Genomic DNA, 20,633 nt, shown 5'->3' on the forward strand with positions numbered 1-20,633 from the left:
CATTTGATATTTGCCCAACCCCACAGCACTTAGGAACATGTCTTTAAATTATATATTGTAAATTGCTTATTCATATTAATGCCTGTCTCCCTCCTCTAGACTGTCTGCGCTTACTGTGTGCAGAGCACTGTACTAAGTGCTTGGGAGAGTATCAGATATGTCAAGACATTCCCTGCCCACAACGATCTTACAGCCTAGAGGAGGAGAGGGAAATTATAAACAAATTACAGATGTGAACATAAGTGCTGGGAGGCGGCTTGAAGCTTTTTATGCATGGGGATCTGGTCTGCTAATTCTTCTGTACTCTCTCAAGTGCTTAGTACAGTGCTCTGCGCGTAGTAAGTGCTCAAATACCATTAATTGATGGATGGTGTGGCATGGCAGGCCAGTGGGTGGACCCTGAAGGTGACCACAGCCCTCATTCATTCAATTGCATTTACTAATAATAATTATAATGACGGCATTTATTAAGCACTTACTATGTGCAAAGCACTGTTCTAAGCACTGGGGAGGTTACAAGGTGATCAGGTTGTCTCACAGTCTTAATCCCTATTTTCCAGATGAGGTAACTGAGGCCCAGAGAAGTGAAGTGACTTGCCCAGAGTCACACAGCTGAAAATTGGCGGAGCCGGGATTTGAACCCATGACCTCTGACTCCAGAGCCCGTGCTCTTTCCACTGAGCCACGCTGCTTCTCTACTAAGTGCTTACCGTGTGCAGAGCACTATACTAAGCACTGTACAACAGGGCAGACCCCAGAACCCTGGAGAGGGGGAAGCTCACTTCCTTTTGTGGGGAGCTGGATTACCAGTTAGACATGTTCTAAGGCTTTTCAAGGGAAGCGTGTCCCTCACACAGCCAGTTTTCTCAATCTGCATCAAGCTCCCTTTAATTTGAACCGCTTAATAATAATTGTGTTATGCATTTACCAAGCACTGGGTAGAGATACAAGATAATCAGGTCCCACATGGGGCTCAGAGTAAGTAGGAGGGAGAAGAGGTATTGAATCCCCCTTTTGGGATGAGAGAACTGAGGCACAGAGAAGTGAAGTGACCCAGCAGACAAGTGGTGGAGCAGGATTAGAACCCAGGTCCTCTGCCCCCCAGGGCCATGCGCTTTCCACTAGGCCACTGTGTTTCTCAGGACGTGCTCCGTGGTCCCACGGGGAGAGAGACTGGGAAGGACACTCCCAAAATACAAACACGTGAGTCTTAGGGCAGTCTTGGTGGCAGGGTTAGTGGTATGTGGCTCCGAAAAAGTTGATTCTGCTGCTCAGTGCAATTCACACTACTACTACTAATAATAATGGTATTTGTTAAGTGCTTACTATGTGCCAGGCACTGTACTAAGTACTCCCCCTGCCCTACCTCCGCAGCACCTGTATATATGTTTGTACAGATCTATTACTCTATTTTACTTGTACATATTTACTGTTCTATTTATTTCATTTTGTTAATATGCTTTGTTGTCTTTCTCCCCCTTCTAGACTGTGAGCCCGTTGTTGGGTAGGGACCGTCTCTGTATGTTTCCAACTTGTACTTCCCAAGCGCTTAGTGCAGTGCTCTGCACACAGTAAGCGCTCAATAAATACGATTGAATGGATGAATGAAGACTGGGGTGCCTACAAGCAAATCGGGTTGGACGCAGTCCCTGTCCCAAATAATAATAATAATAATGGCATTTGTTAAGCGCTTACTATGTGCAAAGCACTGTTCTAAGCGCTGGGGGGGGATACAAAGTGATCAGTTTGTCCCACGTGGGGCTCACAGTCTTCATCCCCATTTTACAGATGAGGTAACTGAGGCTTAGAGAAGTGAAGTGACTTGCCAAGGTCACACAGCAGACATGTGGCGGAGCTGGGATTCGAACCCATGACCTCTGACTCCAAGGCCCGTGCTCTGTCCACCACGCCATGCAGTTTGGGGCTTATTTATTCAATTGTATGTATTCAGCGCTTACCGTGTGCAGAGCACTGCACTATGCACTTATCTACTTTGTCCTGTGGAGATTTGGGAGTAAGATGGACTTCTGGACAGGAAAATGATCTCCAAAAAATCTTCTTTCCTCTGCAGAAGGCTTCGTTCTAATCCTACTTTAATCCACGTGCTGTGTGACTTGGGCAAATCACTTCACTTCTCTGTGCCTCCTTTTCCTCATTGACAAATGGAGTTTAAATACCTGTTCTCCTGCTGCTTCAGACCGTGAGCTTTATGTGGGCCAGGGACTTGTAGCTACCTCAGCACTTAATACAGAACTTGGCACATAGTTAAACACTTAACAAATACCACAAATGAAGTGCAGACGCACAAGAAAACCCCACTTATTAAATTTGCCTTTTTTCAAAACCCATTTTGGAGATGGGTAAGGGTGAGTGATTGGGCTATGAGATGATCGAAGGGAGAGGTGACCACGGAAAGGTAGGTAGGGGTTGGGGGAAGAATGATCGGCAGGAAGCAGCATGGCTTAGTGGAAAGAGCATCAGCTTGGGAGTCAGAGGTTGTGGGTTCTAATCCCCACTGCACCACTTGTCAGCTGTGTGGCTTTGGGCAAATTACTTAACTTCTCTGGGCCTCAGTTACCTCGTCTGTAAATAATAATAATAATAATTGGTATTTGTTAAGCGCTTACTATGTGCAAAGCACTGTTCTAAGCGCTGGGGTAGATACAAGGTGATCAGGTTGTCCCACATGGGCTGACAGTCCCAATCCCCACTTTCCAGATGAGGTAACTGAGGCCCAGAGAAGTTAAGCGACTTGCCCGAAGTCACACAGCTGACAAGCAGCAGAGCCGGGTTTAGAACCCGTGACCTCTTACTCCCAAGCCCGTGCTCTTTCCACTAAGCCACGCTGTATAAAATCTGCCTATGGTTGGTCTAATGACGCTTCTAACATTTTTTTAAATCTTTCTTGTCCCCCCATAAAGTTCTTTTTAGGTAGGAAAGTAAGCAAGCTAAAGAAGTGAGAATCTTCTTTCTCATTCATAAGCTTGTACTCAATTGAAACCAAAAAGATAAGAATGATGTTAAGAAAATGCTCTCAAATTAGAAATTAAAATACTGAGGGCCTCAAGAAACAAGGCTGTGCTTTTTATGACGGAAATGATAGTTTGGAGATGTGACAATAAAAAAAACTAATTTTACTCTAAAATTTGCTCCCTTAGTAGATTAGTATGCAAAATTACTCTGGTGATCTAATAATTAGCACTCTTGATCTAAATGTAATGCATTAAAGAGTGGTCCAAAGTTGCAAACAGTAAGAACACAATAAGACAGTTTTGCATTTATAAATCACATTTCCAAAGTTATTTAATTTTATATATATATATATATATATATGTATGTATATATATTTAATAGGGCTTGGAGAAAGGTATTAATTTCAGAAATGTTTTGATGCTTCCTGAGACTGGAAATCTAACATCTTGGGAGCTAAAAGACCGATTATTACTGTACCACGTCACATTTCACACATTATCCCCCCCCACCAGCCCCTACCAATCTTTCTCAATTTTCAAAATTTCTGAGTGGCAAATAGGCAGGTAGTAAGTGGAGAAGGCTCATTGTTCCTCAGTCTTTGGTCATACAAAAGGTCCTCTTAAAGGTCTGCAAGGGAAATTGCAGGGAAGGAAAGGACCTTGGGTCATTGCCATAGGTGGGGTGAGCGTGAATAAAGGAAAGACTACAACTGTGAATTTCTTGCACCTTTAGGAGTCAAGATCACACATCACCGTATCTGTGGATAGAAATCAATCAATGAATGGTATTTATTGAGTACCTACATGTGGAGAGCACTATACTAAGCATTTGGGAGCACGTAATAGAAGGATCCTGCTACTCAAGTGTTGCTGTTCTTCAATTTTCACCATTTACCAAGTCACTCTGACCTGCCTCAATCAAAAGCCTAACAGGGTTTAGTGATTAACTTCTACTTTCCCCCTCCCTCTCTTCTTCTCCTTCTTCTCTCCCAACCTTTCCCCTTACCTGAAAAACCTTCCTCCTCCAGCTTCACCTACTGTGCCCCTCCAATTCTCCAGTGGCTATCAATCAACCTACACATCAGGCAAAAACTCCTCACCCCGGGCTTCAAGGCTGTCCATCACCTCACCCCCTCCTACCTCACCTCCCTTCTCTCCTTCTCCAGCCCAGCCCGCACCCTCCGCTCCTCTGCTGCTAATCTCCTCCCCGTGCCTCGTTCTCGCCTGTCCCACCATCGACCCCCGGCCCACGTCATCCCCCTGGCCTGGAATGCCCTCCCTCCCAACATCCACCAAGCTAGCTCTCTTCCTCCCTTCAAGGCCCTACTGAGAGCTCACCTCCTCCAGGAGGCCTTCCCAGACTGAGCCCCTTCCTTCCTCTCCCCCTCATCCCCCTCTCCATCCCCCCATCTTACCTCCTTCCCTTCCCCACAGCACCTGTATATATGTATATATGTCTGTACATATTTATTACTCTATTTATTTTACTTGTACATATCTATTCTATTTATTTTATTTTGTTAGTATGTTTGGTTTTGTTCTCTGTCTCCCCCTTTAAGACTGTGAGCCCACTGTTGGGTAGGGACCGTCTCTATATGTTGCCAACTTGTACTTCCCAAGCGCTTAGTACAGTGCTCTGCACACAGTAAGCACTCAATAAATACGATTGAATGAATGAATTTCTTCAAAGTTTTAAAGCCAACTCCTCCATGAGACATTACCCAATAAGTCCCCCGATTTTCCCCATAAAGCCACCCCCACTAACCACAGTACTATGTTTTAATGATTTATTAGTTCATTTTTATTTATTCTAACTTAATTCTTTAAACTATGTGTCGATGTACACCAACTTTTTTTTCTGCTTTACAATTTAATAAACTTGCTGAGAACAGGAATTGCATCTTTTACTTGTTTGTATGTTCAATAACTTAATGTATACTTTGCACTTAATAGGTGCTCAGTAAATTCTGCTTATGAAGTTTTGTTGTTATTACAAAGGGAACGGCTGAAATTGTGTAAATTATGCAAAAACGAATACCGAAATTTAATTGTCATGACAAGTTTAAATTGAGTACATTAAAGAACTCAAACTCAGCCCGCACAAAAGTATGCAAATCAATCTGAAAACCTTCAGGGTCTTTAAATTGGACCAAATATGAATCATGCAATTTTAAGATTCTTATATCAAATGTATGTTGCTGTCTTTGAAACAGTAATGGATAAAATTATCCTTGCAATATTTCCCTCAATAGAACATTAAATTAATCGAAGCTAACATTTATTAAGCATTTAAAAGGTGCAAAGCACTACAAACGAAGTACTGGGGTGGCACAATTCAGACCCAATCGCTCACTCACAAGAGACTTTGAATCTAAAAGACAAATTAGGAAGAAATGAAAAACAGAAACAATAGCAAATGATCAAGTAAGAATACGAATTATTTCCAAGACTTTCCAAAAAAAGATTTATTTTCAAAAAATACAGAGAAAAGAAAGAACTGGCATTTCAAACATCCCTTTTGCTCTAGCACTCACACTTCCACTTCAGATACTCAACGTTTCTTATTGTAGTAACGAGCTTCGTTTTAAATCAGCAACCACAAATTAATCTCTGGAAAGAGCACGAGCTTGGGAGTCAGCGGGCCCGAGTTCTAAATCCTGGCTCTGCCATATGTCTGCTATCTGATCTTGGGCAAGTCTTTTCACTCCCCTGTGTCTCAGTTACCTCAACTGTGAAGTGGGGATTCGACCCTACTTCCTCCTGCTTAGACCTTGAACAACCTCGTGTGGGACTAGGACTGTCCAACCTGATTAACTTTTATCTACCTCAGTCCTTAGAACAGTGCTAAGCAGAGAGTAAGAGCTTAACAAGTACCATCCATCGTCATCATCACCCCAAATCAAAAAACATTTTTCTCTGCATATCTGAATTTCACTTTCATAGATGCTTCTTCCCCTCTGCTTTAAACCCACCCATACGCTGCCCATATTCTAAATAAGTAAAATAAAAAACAAAGTCTGGCCCCCACTGCTACCATCCAGCTATCATCCCATCTCACTCCTCCCATTCCTGTCCAAACTCCCCCAATATGCTGTATTAGCCACTGCCTTCACTTCCTCCCTAACTCCCATCTTGACGCTATACAATCCAGTTTCAGCCCTCTTCAATCTAATAGCTCTCTCCTAGGTTACCAAAGATCATCTTCTTGCTAAACCTAACAGTACTTAATCTGTCCTAAGCCTTCTCGACCTCTTGGCAGCCTTCCAACGCTGTGAATTGCTCACTTCTTCTGGAAACACTAGCTAACCCTGGTCTTTCTGACACAGTTCTCTTCTGATTGTCCTCTTACCTACACAGCCAATCCTTCTCAGTCTCTTCCTTTGTCTCCCACCAGCTAACTTTGGTTGTACCTCAAAAGCTCTGTTTTGGTCCCCCTTCTTTCACTTTTCACTCACTCCACTGGGGATCTCACCCGCTCCCATAGCTTCAACTACTATCTCTATGCATATAAACGCCAAATTTATTTCGCCAGACCCAACCTTTCTCTTTTGCAATCTCACATCTCCTCTTACTTCCAAGACATCTCTAGCTCCAGGGCCTCTAGCATCTCGAACTCAATATGTCCAAAATTGAACTCCTCATCTTCCCTTTCTCCCAAATCCTCTCCTCCACCTAACATTCCCATCACAGTTAAAAATAGAATTCTGTGAAGTCCATATTGCTGCCATGATCCTTGACTCATCATCATCATCATCATCAATCATATTTATTGAGCGCTTACTGTGTGCAGAGCACTGTACTAAGCGCTTGGGAAGTACAAGTTGGCAACATATAGAGACAGTCCCTACCCAACAGTGGGCTCCTTTTTAAAACTTCCATAGTCTGTCACCAAATCCTGTGAGTTCTTCCTCTAGACTGTAAGCTCACTGTGGGCACGGAAAGTGTCTACTAACTCTATTGTACTGTACTCTTCCAAGCACTTAGTAGTGTTCTGCACAGAGTAAGTGCTCAATAAAAACCACTGATTGATCGATTCTTCCACCACAGCAACAATTCTGGGATCTGACTCTTCCTCTCCGTCCAATCAAGCTGGTTCAGGCATTTATTATAGTCCATCTTGACTAATCATTCAATCATATTTATTGAGCACTTACTATATGCACGTCACTGTATTAAGCACTTCAGCCTCTTCCCTGGACTGGAGTCCGTCCTTCACTCTGCCATTTGAATAATTTTTCTTGAACCCAACTCTGCACTCTGTAAAATGGGGACGAAGACTGTGAGCCCCATGTGGGACAACCTGATTACCTTGTGTCTACCCCAGTGCTTAGAACAGTGCTTGGCACATAGTAAGCTCTTAACAAATACCGTTATTATTATTTTCTTGTATCCACCCCAGCGCTTAATCCAGTGCCTGGCACATAGCACTCAACAAATACCATTATTAGTAGAAGTAGTATTAAAGGGACTGAGGGACTTTTTCCCCCTTCGAGTCTTCTTACACCCTCCAACCCCTGGTTGCCATGTCAAACCCACCTCTTGTGGTCTCAGGCAAAAGTCTCCCTAATTTCTGTGCTGTCTATCTCCAGTCTTCCTTTCCTGCTCTGGAGCAGGAATGTTAAAGGACAGAGAGGATGGGGAGGAGCGCTTGGCTGGATCCCCTATCTAATCGTACCCCAACTTCACCTAGCCCACCCCAGACAGGTGTCGACAGTATTTTAATTCCCAAGGTGTGAAGCCCTAGGCTGGGTAGCAAGTTGATTCATCATGGTCTCTGCTTTCTAATTTAATAATGCCTCCAAGAGAGCTGTTCTCTGCCTTCTCCTTTGCCCCCCACCTCCTTATCTCCTAGCCCCGGGACATCATATGGCTAGGAGGGGAGAGAAGGGGGGGTGGAGCAGGTGATTCCTGGTCTCATCCCAAAGAGGGTGCACCTGAAGCAAAGATCATACCCTCAGGAAGTTCCTGGATTTATCTTCCATTGAGTCCCTCTTTCCCCCATCACTACTTCTCCCTTCCCCTGGAATAGGAATCACTGTGTTAACTGTGGTATTTTTTCCACACTTACTGGGGGCCAAGCACGGTACTAAGCTCTGGGGCAGATTCAAATTGTCTGGGTCCCACATGGGGCTCACAGTCTAAGTAGGAGGGAGAACAGGTATTTCGCCCCCATTTTACGGATGAGGAAACTGAGGCCCGGTGAAGTGGCTTGCCTAAGGTCACGCAGCAGACAATTGGCAGAACAGGGGTTAGAACCCAGGTCCTCTTAACTCCCAGGCCTGTGCTCTTTCCACTGAACCACACTGCTTCAAGCGTGGCTCAGTGGAAAGAGCACGGGCTTGGGAGTCAGAGGTCATGGGTTCAAATCCCCGCTCTGCCGATTGTCAGCTTCGTGACCTTGGGCAAGTCACTTAGCTCCCCTGTGCCTCAGTTACCTCATCTGTAAAATGGGGATTAAGACTGGGAGCCCCACGTGGGACAACCTGATCACCTTGTATCCTCCCCAGCGCTTAGAACAGTGCTTTGCACATAGTCAGTGCTTAACAAATGCCATCATTATTATTCTTATTCAAGACTAGAGCAGGTCAATGTAAAATGGCCTCGGATTGACCGGGAGGATATTTCTGCCACAGTGCTCAGGCACAGAAACACTAAGCGAACTTCCTGCACCCCGGCAAGGGTCTGTGGTAAGTGTCATTTTAGGGTGACTTGGGTGAACTGGAGACAGGGTGTCGGCCTTGCTCTCCCGGGCAATTTTTCCGGGGGTGTTGTAGCAGCCTCTACTTCCTGTATGTAGCACTTTGACCCCTACGGAAACCGCCAACCTCTGGGAGTAGCCCTAGAGCTGGACACTGGGGTGAATTTGAGAGGGGAGGAGGATGGTTTTTCATCCAGTTTTCTACCAGACATTGGGCTGGACTGACTGGCATTTGTCAAGACTTCTTACTTTAATCGCCCAGTCTCCTTTCTCCTCAGCTCCCGCCACCCAATTCTGTGGCCTGGAGGCAGCGTCCATGTCGATGAGGACCTGGGAGGAGGATGCAGAGGCTCTGGAGCAAGGTGGGGTGATGTGGGGGTGGGGACGGGGGAATCCTTCTGGAAAAACATTGTTAGATTCATTCATTTTCAATCGCACTCGACACCTTTTACCCGTAACACTCCCCGAAGAGAAGCAGGAAATAATGCTCAACATGTGAATCTTGGAGGTCAGTTCATTCATTCAATCGTATTTATTGAGCGCTTACTGTGTGCAGAGCACTGTACTAAGCGCTTGGGAAGTACAAGTTGGCAACATATAGAGACGGTCCCTACCCAACAGTGGGCTCACAGTCTAGAAGGGGGAGACAGAGAACAAAACAAAACATATTAACAAAATAAAACAAATAGAACAGATATGTACAAGTAAAATAGAGTAATAAATATGTACAAACATATATACATATATACAGGTGCTGTGGGGAAGGGAAGGAGGTAAGGTGGGTGGGATGGGGAGGGGGGGAGGGGGAGGAGGGGGAGAGGAAGGAGGGGGCTCAGTCTGGGAAGGCCTCCTGGAGGAGGTGAGCTCTCAGTAGGGCTTTGAAGGGAGGAAGAGAGCTAGCTTGGCGGATGTGCGGAGGGAGGGCATTCCAGGCCAGGGGGAGGACGTGGACCAGGGGTCGACAGCGGGACAGGCGAGAATGAGGCACAGCGAGGCGATTAGCGGCAGAGGAGCGGAGGGTGCGGGCTGGGCTGGAGAAGGAGAGAAGGGAGGTGAGGTAGGAGGGGGCGAGGTGATGGAGAGCCTTGAAGCTGAGGGTGAAGAGTTTTTGCCTGATGTGTAGGTTGATTGGTAGCCACTGGAGATTTTTGAGGAGGGGAGTAACATGCCCAGAGCGTTTCTGCACAAAGACAATCCGGGCAGCAGTGTGAAGTATGGATTGAAATGGGGAGAGACAGGAGGATGGGAGATCAGAGAGGAGGCTGATGCAGTAATCCAGTCGGGATAGGATGAGAGATTGAACGAGCAGCGTAGCGGTTTGGATGGAGAGGAAAGGGCGGATCTTGGCAATGTTGCGGAGGTGAGACCGGCAGGTTTTGGTGACGGATTGGATGTGAGGGGTGAACGAGAGAGCGGAGTCGAGGATGACACCAAGATTGCGGGCTTGTGAGACGGGAAGGATGGTAGTGCCGTCAACAGTGATGGGAAAGTCAGGGAGAGGGCAGGGTTTGGGAGGGAAGATAAGGAGTTCAGTCTTGGACATGTTGAGTTTTAGATGGCGGGCAGACATCCAGATGGAGATGTCCTGAAGGCAGGAGGAGATACGAGCCTGGAGGGAGGGAGAGAGAGCAGGGGCAGAGATGTAGATTTGGGTGTCATCAGCGTAGAGATGATAGTTGAAGCCATGGGAACGAATGAGTTCACCAAGGGGGTGAGTGTAGATAGAGAACAGAAGGGGACCAAGAACTGACCCTTGAGGAACCCCTACAGTAAGGGAATGGGAGGGGGAGGAGGAGCCCGCAAAGGAGACTGAGAATGAACAGCCGAAGAGATAAGAGGAGAACCAGGAGAGGACAGAGTCTGTGAAGCCAAGGTTGGATAGCGTGTTGAGGAGAAGGGGATGGTCCACAGTGTTGAAGGCAGCTGAGAGGTCGAGGAGGATTAGGATAGAGTAGGAGCCGTTGGATTTGGCAAGCAGGAGGTCATTGGTGACCTTTGAGAGGGAAGTTTCCTTGGAATGTAGGGGATGGAAGCCAGATTGGAGGGGGTCGAGGAGAGAGTTGGTGTTGAGGAATTCGAGGCAGCGCGTGTAGACGACTCATTCAAGGAGTTTGGAAAGGAATGGTAGGAGGGAGATGGGGCGATAACTAGAAGGTGAGGTGGGGTCAAGAGAGGGTTTTTTTTTAGGATGGGAGAGATGTGGGCATGTTTGAAGGCAGAGGGGAAGGAACCAGTGGAGAGTGAAGAGGTTTGGCGGGAGACATCGTACACTAAAATTTCAACCACGAAGGGACTCGAAAAGTCAACTTGCAGAAGCCATCCTATTCCCTCATTCTCCTTTCTCCTGCCACAACCCCCTTGCTCCTACCCTCCCTTTTGCCTGGAACATCCTTCCCCTTCACATAATAATAATGGTGATGGTGTTTGTTAAGTGCCTACTCTGTGCCAAGGACTTTATTAAGCGCAGGGGCAGATACAAGATAATCAGTTTGGACACAGTCCCTACCCCCCATGGGGCCCACAGTCTATGCAGGAGGGGAAACAGGTATTGAATCCCCATTTTACAGATGAGGAAACTGAGGCACAGAGAAATTAAGTGACTTGCCCAAGGTCACACAAGCAGTCCACGTCTCCCCACTCCACAAGAACTTCCCAGTAGTTGCCCGTCCACCTCTGCACCAAACAGAAACACCTTGCCGCGGACTTTAAAGCACTCAATCAACTTACCCCCTCCTACCTTACCTCACTGATTTCCCATCACAAATGGCCTGCACACCTAACTCCTCTAGCACCAATTTACTGTATCTCAGTCTCGTTTTTAATCTTGCTAATAATAATAATGATGGCATTTATTAAGCACTTACTAAGTGCCAATTACTGTTCAAAAGGCTGCAGGGAATACAAGGTAAAAAGGTTGTCCCACATGGGGCTCACAGTCTAAATCCCCATTTTACAGATGAGGTAACTGAGGCACAGAGAAGTTAAGTGACTTGCCCAAAGTCACACAGCTAAGCGGCAGAGTCAGGATTAGAACCCATGACCTCTGACTCCCAAGCTGGGCTTTTTCCACTGAGCCATGCTGCTTCTCTAATCCTCTAAACTAATCCCCTAGACTGTAAACTCCTTGTGGTCAGGGAACGGATCTACCAATTCCGCTGTACTTGACTCTCTCAAGTATAGTGCTCTGTACACAATAAGTGCTCAATACAAGATTATCGATTGATTGATTGATTAATTGAAAGTTCAATCAGGTAGATAACCTTCTCTACCAGTCAGCTAGAGAAGCACCATAACCCAGTAGATAGAGGACCTGGACCAGCTCCACCACTTGTCTGCTGGGCAAGTCACTTCTCTTCTCTGTGCCTCAGTTACCTCATCTGTAAAATGGGGGTGAAGACTGTAATTTATTCTACCCAATCAGTACAGTGCCCGGCGAACAGTAAACGCTCAACAAATGCCATTAACACTACAACTACTACTACGGTGTAGTGGAAAGAGCACAGGCTTGGGAGTCAGAAGGTCGTGAGTTCTAACCCTGGCTCTGCCACTTGTCCGCTGTGCGACCTGGGGCAAGTCCCATCACTTCTCTGTGCCTCAGTTACCTCATCTGTATAATGGGGATGGAGACTGTGAGCCCCACGTGGGATTCGCTTGTAGTCACCCCACCGCTTAATACAGTGCCTGGCACAAAACACTTAACAAACACCATAATGATGAATTACTGCTACTATTACCAATAAAGTAACCACCAGTCCGTTTAGTGCAGACTGGGATTGGGATGTGTTCAGTGTGGATCGTAGATCACTTAACAATAATAATAATTACTTGTATGGTATTTGTTAATCAATCAATCAATCGTATTTATTGAGCGCTTACTGTGTGCAGAGCACTGTACTAAGCGCTTGGGAAGTACAAGTTGGCAACATATAGAGACAGTCCCTACCCAGCAGCGGGCTCACAGTCTAAAAGGGGGAGACACAGAAGAAAACCAAACATACTAACAAAATAAAATAAATAGAATAGATATCATCAATCGTATTTATTGAGCGCTTACTGTGTGCAGAGCACTGTACTAAGTGCTTGGGAAGTCCAAGTTGGCAACATATAGAGACAGTCCCTACCCAACAGTGGGCTCACAGTCTAAAAGGGGGAGACAGAGAACAAAACCAAACATACTAACAAAATAAAATAAATAGAATAGGTATGTACAAGTAAAATAAATAAATAAATAAATAAATAGAGTAATAAATATGTACAAACATATATACAGGTGCTGTGGGGAAGGGAAGGAGATAAGATGGGGGGGGATGGAGAGGGGGACGAGGGGGAGAGGAAGGAAGGGGCTCAGTCTGGGAAGGCCTCCTGGAGGAGGTGAGCTCTCAGTAGGGCCTTGAAGGGAGGAAGAGAGCTAGCTTGGCGGATGGGCAGAGGGAGGGCAGTCCACGCGCTTACTAAGCGCTTACTATGTGCCAAGTACTGTTCTTAACGCTGGGGGAGATACAAGGTCATCAGGTTGTCCCACGTGGGGCTCACAGCCTTCATCCCCACTTTCCAGAGGAGGTCACTGAGGCCCAGAGAAGTGAATCAATCAATCAATCAATCAATCGTATTTATTGAGCGCTTACTGTGTGCAGAGCACTGTACTAAGCGCTTGGGAAGTCCAAGTTGGCAACATACAGAGACGGTCCCTACCTAACAGTGGGCTCACAGTCTAAAAGTGAAGCGAGTTGCCCAAAGTCACCCAGCTGACAAGTGGCGGAGTGGGGCTTAGAACCCACCACCAAGCCCGGCCTCGCTTCTCTCCCCTTGCCTGCGAAGCGTTACGGGGGTTGAAAGGGGACACGCCTGAGCAGTGACAAGCCCCGGGTACAAGCGCTCAGCACAGTGAAGCGCTCAATAAAGACGATCGAGTGAACGAATGCATAACCAAAATTTTCCTTCAGTAGTGTGGCCTAGTGAAGTGAGCACCTGTATATATGTATATATGTTTGTACATATTTATTACTCCTGCTGAGAGCTCACCTCCTCCAGGAGGCCTTCCCAGCCTGAGCCCCTTCCTTCCTCTCCCCCTCGTCCCCCTCTCCATCCCCCCATCTTACCTCCTTCCCTTCCCCACAGCACCTGTATATATGTATATATGTTTGTACATATTCATTACTCCTGCTGAGAGCTCACCTCCTCAAGGAGGCCTTCCCAGACTGAGCCCCTTCCTTCCTCTCCCCCTCGTCCCCCTCTCCACCCCCCCATCTTACCTCCTTCCCTTCCCCACAGCACCTGTATATATGTATATATGTTTGTACATATATATTACTCCTGCTGAGAGCTCACCTCCTCCAGGAGGCCTTCCCAGACTGAGCCCCTTCCTTCCTCTCCCCCTCATCCCCCTCTCCATCCCCCCCATCTTACCTCCTTCCCTTCCCCACAGCACCTGTATATATGTATATATGTTTACATATATAATTATATGTATATATGTATATTATAATAAATATATAATAAATTACTCTATTTATTTATTTCTTTATTTTACTTGTACATACCTATTCTATTTATTTTATTCTGTTAGTATGTTTGGTTTTGTCTCCCCCTTCTAGACTGTGAGCCCGCTGTTGGGTAGGGACTGTCTCTAGATGTTGCCAACTTGTACTTCCCAAGCGCTTAGTACAGTGCTCTGCACACAGTAAGCGCTCAATAAATACGATTGATGATGATAGTAAGCGCTCAATAAATACGATTGATGATGATGATGATGAGTGAATCCCTGTGGCAGGGCCGCGGGCCGGAGGCGGCTGGGCGGAGAGTTGTCATTGTGGGATCGGCCGCTAGGTGGCAGGCCTCGCCCAGCCGCCCCGCCCAACTTCCCGGAAAACCCCAGTGAGTCATGCTCGCCCAGCCCCTGATGAAATCCAAGTGTTTGCCTGCTGGTCCTCCAGTCGAGCCCAGGGCCTGAAGTCACCATCATCATCAGTCGTATTTATTGAGCGTTTTCTGTGTGCAGAGCACTGTACTAAGCGCTTGGGAAGGAAGTCCAAGTTGGCAACATATAGAGACAGTCCCTGAAGTCGCCACCTTCTGCAGCAGACCTGACTCTCCAGACTCTCCCTCTTGGCAGAGAGACAGACCAGGGCATTTCTGATCAGAGCCTGGTTCTTCAACCCAATTGCTGGGATTCAACTCCAGGGACGGATCCCGCTTGGGCCTGGGGACCCAATCCTGACTGGGCGCCGAGGCCTGCGGATGGCCCAGAAGGAGGAGAAGGCCGCCTCGCCCACCTCAAGCTACTCAGAGGGCATGGCCCTGCCGCCTTCCCCTCCACGGAGTCCCAGCCGGATGCTCTACATTCACCAGATTCCCGCCTGGGTGCTGGAGGATTTCTGCCAGAAGATGGACAGTCTGAATGACTGGGACTGGATGGAGTTTGGTGAGAGCCAAGAGGCGCTCTAAGCAGCCAAGGGAGAGGGGGGAAGGAGAAGAAGGGGCATGGCAGTACAGGTGGGAGGTGGGGAAGGGGGCTGGGATGTAGGGGATGAACTGGTGGGATTAGCTAGATTTCAGGGAACGCTCCATCTCTTCTCAATCAATCAATCGTATTTATTGAGCGCTTACTGTGTGCAGAGCACTGGACTAAGTGCTTGGGAAGTACAAATTGGCAACATACAGAGACAGTCCCTACCCAACAGTGGGCTCACAGTCTAAAAGGGGGAGACAGAGAACAAAACCAGACTAACAAAATAAAATAAATAGAATAGATATGTACAGGTAAAATAAATAGAGTAATAAATATGTACAAACATATATACAGGTGCTGTGGGGAAGGGAAGGAGGTAAGATGGGGGGATGGAGAGGGGGATGAGGGGTGAAAGCTGCTCAACTCCCACTTATCCCCCACAAAGTATTACTCCTTAGATTTAGGTTCTAATCTCAAACCTGCCTCTTGTCGGCTGGCCGACCTTGGGCAAGACCCTTCACTTCTCTGTGCTTCAGTTTCCTCAGATGCGGAATGGAGATTACATCCTACCCCCTCCTACTTAGAAGCGGGTCGGTTTAATGGAAAGAGCACTTAGAAGCGGGTCGGTTTAATGGAAAGAAGGCTTGGGAATCAGAGGACCTGGGTTGTAATCACGACTCTGCCACTTGGCTGTTGTGTGATCGTGGGCGAGTCACTTAACTTTTCCGTGCCTCAGTTCCCTCACCGGCAGAATGAGGATTCTGTTCTCCCTCGCAGGTAGACTGTGAGCCCCATGTGGGGCCTGATTAGCTAATCTACCCTAGTGCTTAATACAGTGTTCGACCCCTAGTAAGTACTTAACAAATATCAGTTTTTATAATTATTAGATTGTGAGCCCCATGGGGGACAGGTGCTGTGTCAAACCGATAACTTTGTATCTACCCTAGTGCTTAGAACAGTGCTTGATACATAGTAAGCACTGAACAGATATCATAATAATTATTATAATCCTCATTATCAAAAATAGATATCCAGTGCCTACTGTAAGCTCTAGGGGAATATTCAGAAGTATTCAACATGGTCCCAGAATTCAAGGATCTTGCAATCAGAACCGGTTTAGGGGTGGGCAAAGTGGGCAGTCACTTTCACTCATATTTATTGAGTGCTTACTGTGTGCTCTTACTGTACTAAGCGCTTGGGAAGTACAAGGTGGCAACATATAACAAGAGAAGCAGCGTGGCTCAGTGGAAAAGAGCCCGGGCTTTGGAGTCAGCAGTCATGGGTTCAAATCCTGGCTCCACCACTTGTCAGCTGTGTGACTTTGGGCAACTCACTGAACTTCTCTGGGCCTCAGTGACCTCATCTGTAAAATGGGGATGAAGACTGTGAGCCCCCCGTGGGACAACCTGATCACCTTGTAACCTCCCCAGCACTTAGAACAGTGCTTTGCACATAGTAAGCTCTTAATAAATGCCATTATTATTATTATTATTATTATATAGAGACAATGACCCAAGACTGCCAAATTGAAGGTGCCCGCTTTTATTAATAACGAATGTAGTATTTGTCAAGTGCTTTCTATGTGCCAGGCACAATACTGAGCGCTGGGGTAGATACAGGATAATCAGGTTGGACACAGTCCCCGTCCCACATGAGGTTTTCAGTCTAAGGGGGAGGGAGAACAGGTATCGAATCCCCATTTTACAGATGCGGGCACTGAGGCACAGAGAAGCAAAGTGACTTGCCCGAAGTCACACAGCAGGTGCGGTGGAGCCAGAATTAGTAGAAACCAGGTGCTCTGGCTCTCAGACCCGTGCTTGTTCCATTAGGCCATGTCACTTCTGGGCCCCTCCCTTCTCCATGAACCTCCGAGCCCCTGTTGCTGGAGTGTTTCCACAGCTACTTAAACAGCCCCCTTCTCAGACCAAGCCCCGGATGGTTATTTTATTTTGTTAATATGTTTTGTTTTGTTATCTGTCTCCCGCTTCTGGACTGTGAGCCCCTTGTTGGGTAGGGACCGTCTCTATACGTTGCCAACTTGTACTTCCCAAGCGCTTAGCACAGTGCTCTGCACACAGTAAGTGCTCAATAAATACGATTGAATGGATGAATGAGTGATGTTGGACCCCGAGAACCAAAACCATCCAGGTGTGGCCAGGATCTTTACGCTCCCTACCCCGGAATTTTGGAACTCAAGAAAGGAGAGGATCCTCACTCCCGCCTCCCCCCCACCCCATTATGGCATTTGTTAATCAGTCAGTGGTATTTATTGAGTAATGTACTCTCTGCAGAGCACTGTACTAGCGCTAGGGTAGATGATAAGATAATCAGGTTGGACACAGTCCCTGACCCACGTGGGGCTCACGGTCTTAATCCCCATTTTACAGATGAGGTAACTGAGGCACAGAGAAGTGAAGCGACGTGTCCCAGGTCCCACAGCAGACAAAGTGGCGGAGCTGGGATTAAGATCCCTCTAGACTAAACTCACTGTGGGTAGGGAATGTGTCTGTTTATTGTTGTAGTCTCCCAAGCGCTTAGTACAGTGCTCTGCACATAATAACCACTCAAATATGATTGAAGAACGAAGGACCTCTGGTTTCCAGGCCCCTGCTCTTTCCACTAGGCCACACGCCTTGCTTGTAGCCCCCTCTTGCTAAGTGGAAGAGGCTATTTTTGGCCACCTTTTACCCTCTTAGTAGTTCCAAGGAAGGGATGCCTGGGTCTTATTTTCTGACCCTGGAATGGAATCAATCAATCAGTGGTATTTATTGAGCGCTCAAAGTTCTTGGGCCAGTCCTGGCTTAGTTGGGGCGAACACATAATAACAATAATAATAATAATAATAATAATGACATTTAAGTGCTTACTATGTGCACATGATAATAATAATAATGGTATTTGTTATGCACTTACTATGTGCAAAGCACTGTTCTAATCACTGGGAGGATACAAGGTGATCCGGTTGTCCCACGGGGGGCTCACAGTCTTAATCCCCATTTTACAGATGAGGGAACTGAGGCTCAGAGAAGTGAAGTGACTTGCCCAAGATCACACAGCAGACGTGGCAGAGCCGGGATTAGAACCCTTGACCTCTGCCTCCCAAGCCTGTGCTCTTTCCACTGAGCCACGCTGCTTATCTAATACCCAGTAGTTTTTAAAAAAATGAGAGGATATAAAAAGGGTGAGGTGAAGTGGATAAGTAAAAACTCCAAATAGCAAATCAATGGTGTTTATTGAGTGCTTACCATGTGTCGAGCACTGTACTAAGTGCCTGGGAGAGTTCAGTACAGCAGAGGTAGCAGACATGTTCCCTGCCCACAACGAGTGTAACAACTGATTAATTACTAACAGCTGACCAGAGGGATGGTATGATCAGGGCTGGGGGCAGTAAATGGATCTGGGAATGCTTCATTTCCTATTGGAATATCAGGCAATGGACACAGTTACAATCTCTGGTCCTCAAAGCAATGGGGAAAGCAAGAGAAGTCAGGATTCCTCATGGATGAAGATGATGCTCTTTCCTCCTGTCAGTCTTACCCAGCTCAGCAACCAGGCCTTCCAGGTGATCGCCCAATCCAGGAACTGAATTTGGGCTTTTGCGGGGAAAATGCAAACCAGGAAGCAAATCAGGGGGAAAGCCCAGGCTCCTCCCAGGTTCCCACAACCGAACCTTTTAAAGGAAGGGCTCGCTAGATGTATTTAGGGAGACAGCCGGGGAAAAGGCAGGGGGTTGGGGGTCGGAAGACATGCGTGCTATTTCTGCCTCTGCCGGTGATCGTCTGAGCGACCTTGGGCAAATGACTTAACTGTCTTAACTGTCAAATGACTTTTGGGCCTTGGCTTCCCCATCTGGAAATTGGGGATAATCGCGCATCCTCCTCCTAAAAGCTCCTGAGAAAGCGCTCTGGGAAAACTCCTAAAAGCTCCTCCCAAAAGCTGATGGGAAAGCATTCTGATAATGAAAAAAGTACAGTATACATTTAAATTGTGATTTCTTACCGAAGCAGGATTATGGGATCTAAGGTAGGTCAGTGTGTAGGGGATGTTGACCAGCTGCTGTTCATCTCCACCACAGACAGGACAGGGGGGAAAGTGCTTATACTGCAGCAAGAGGGATTTAGGTTGGATATGAGAGAGAACTTCCCAATTAAAAAGGCTGGGTGACCAAGGGAAACTTTAAAAATATCTTTCCTTGAAGGTCTCTGAAAATAGGATTGATGCCCTTGTAGCACGGGAAGTTGAGGGGGAAGGGAGGCTGAAGGAAGGGCCACTCATTCAGTGGTATTTATCGAGCACTTACTATGTGCAGAGCACTTGGGAGAGTACGTTATAATAACAAACAGACATTCCTTGCCCACATTGAGCTTGGGCATTGCTAGTCCCGTTCAGCTCTGTGATTTTTTTTTTTGGAAGAACATTGCCACCTTAGTAGTAGTAATTCTCCAAGTGCTTATTATGTACTAAGCGCTGAGGTAGACAGATCATCAGGTTGGACAAAGTCCCCGACTCACCTGGGACTCAGATTAAATAGGAGGGAGGACAGGTATTGTATCCCCATTTTACAGATGAGGAAACTGAGGCACAGAGAAGCGAAGGGCCTTGCCCAAGGTCACACAGCAGGCTAATGGCAGAGCCAGGATTAGAGCCCAGGTCCCCCAGGCGTCCAGGCCCGTGCTCTTTCCACTAGGGCACACTGCTTTCTCCGGCTTTTTTTTTTTAACAGAGCGCGTACTGTTTGTTTTTAGCGTCTTATGTGATGACCGACCAGACCCAGCTAAGGAAAATCAAATCCATGGAGAGAATCCACGGGTTCAGCATCACCAGGGAGCTTCTCTGGTGGTGGGGCATGCGGCTGGCTACAGTGCAACAGCTGTTGGACCTCCTGCACCGACTGGAGCTCTACAGGGCAGCACAAGTGATTCTGGATTGTGAGTAACTGTCCGAGGGCACAGGAAAACGGGGACCGTAGACTCGGAAGTCGTTTTCACCCGCTCCTTCCTGTCTGCGGAGGGCAGGGCTGGGAGAGTTGGGGCAGGGGAGCGTTCAAGGGATTGCTAGAGTTAGACAAAGGGATAGAAGCGAGGGAGCAAAACTTTCTCAAGAGGGAATTGGCCTGTGGTCAGTAGAAGACAAAACCCCGAGGATTTCCGAGGGCCCCAGTTGTCATTAATGCATCCCTCCCGGGAATGGTCCAGGTTATTCTCCCCATTTTGCAGATGGATATACTCAGGCCCAGGGAGGGCGTGAAACCAGCCCAAGGTATCCCAGTGAGCCAGCAATGGTGTCAGTTGGGATCGGGTGTCTTTTCACGTAGGTTCGACCCCTACCTCTCTGCTTCGGTCCCTCCGAGAGGGGCCAAAATCTGAAATAAGAAACCAGTGGAAGAGTAAAGCAGGGCACCCAGAGATAAACCGTGTTCTGAGTCGGGATCTATTTTGATTCCTGACTCTCCCTCTGTGGAGCTCCTGAGAGGTGAACAACTTCTGGGACATCAGAGGACCTCACATTTCTGCCT

General features: G+C 47.0%; 1 protein-coding gene across 1 annotated transcript in view; it reads left to right on the forward strand.

The window, feature by feature from the left end:
* The first annotated feature begins 14,666 nt into the window (after positions 1-14,666).
* IRAK2 (interleukin 1 receptor associated kinase 2) overlaps positions 14,667-20,633 on the forward strand; it is a 46,714-nt gene continuing 40,747 nt past the window's right edge. Inside the window, exons 1-2 of the mRNA XM_038739849.1 lie at positions 14,667-15,091; positions 19,864-20,046. Coding sequence (XP_038595777.1) covers positions 14,908-15,091; positions 19,864-20,046 — 367 coding nt within the window. The 5' untranslated portion in view covers positions 14,667-14,907. The remainder of the gene's footprint in view (positions 15,092-19,863; positions 20,047-20,633) is intronic.

Source organism: Tachyglossus aculeatus, chromosome X1, assembly GCF_015852505.1.
Source record: "Tachyglossus aculeatus isolate mTacAcu1 chromosome X1, mTacAcu1.pri, whole genome shotgun sequence".
NCBI classification, from domain to species: Eukaryota; Metazoa; Chordata; class Mammalia; order Monotremata; family Tachyglossidae; genus Tachyglossus; species Tachyglossus aculeatus.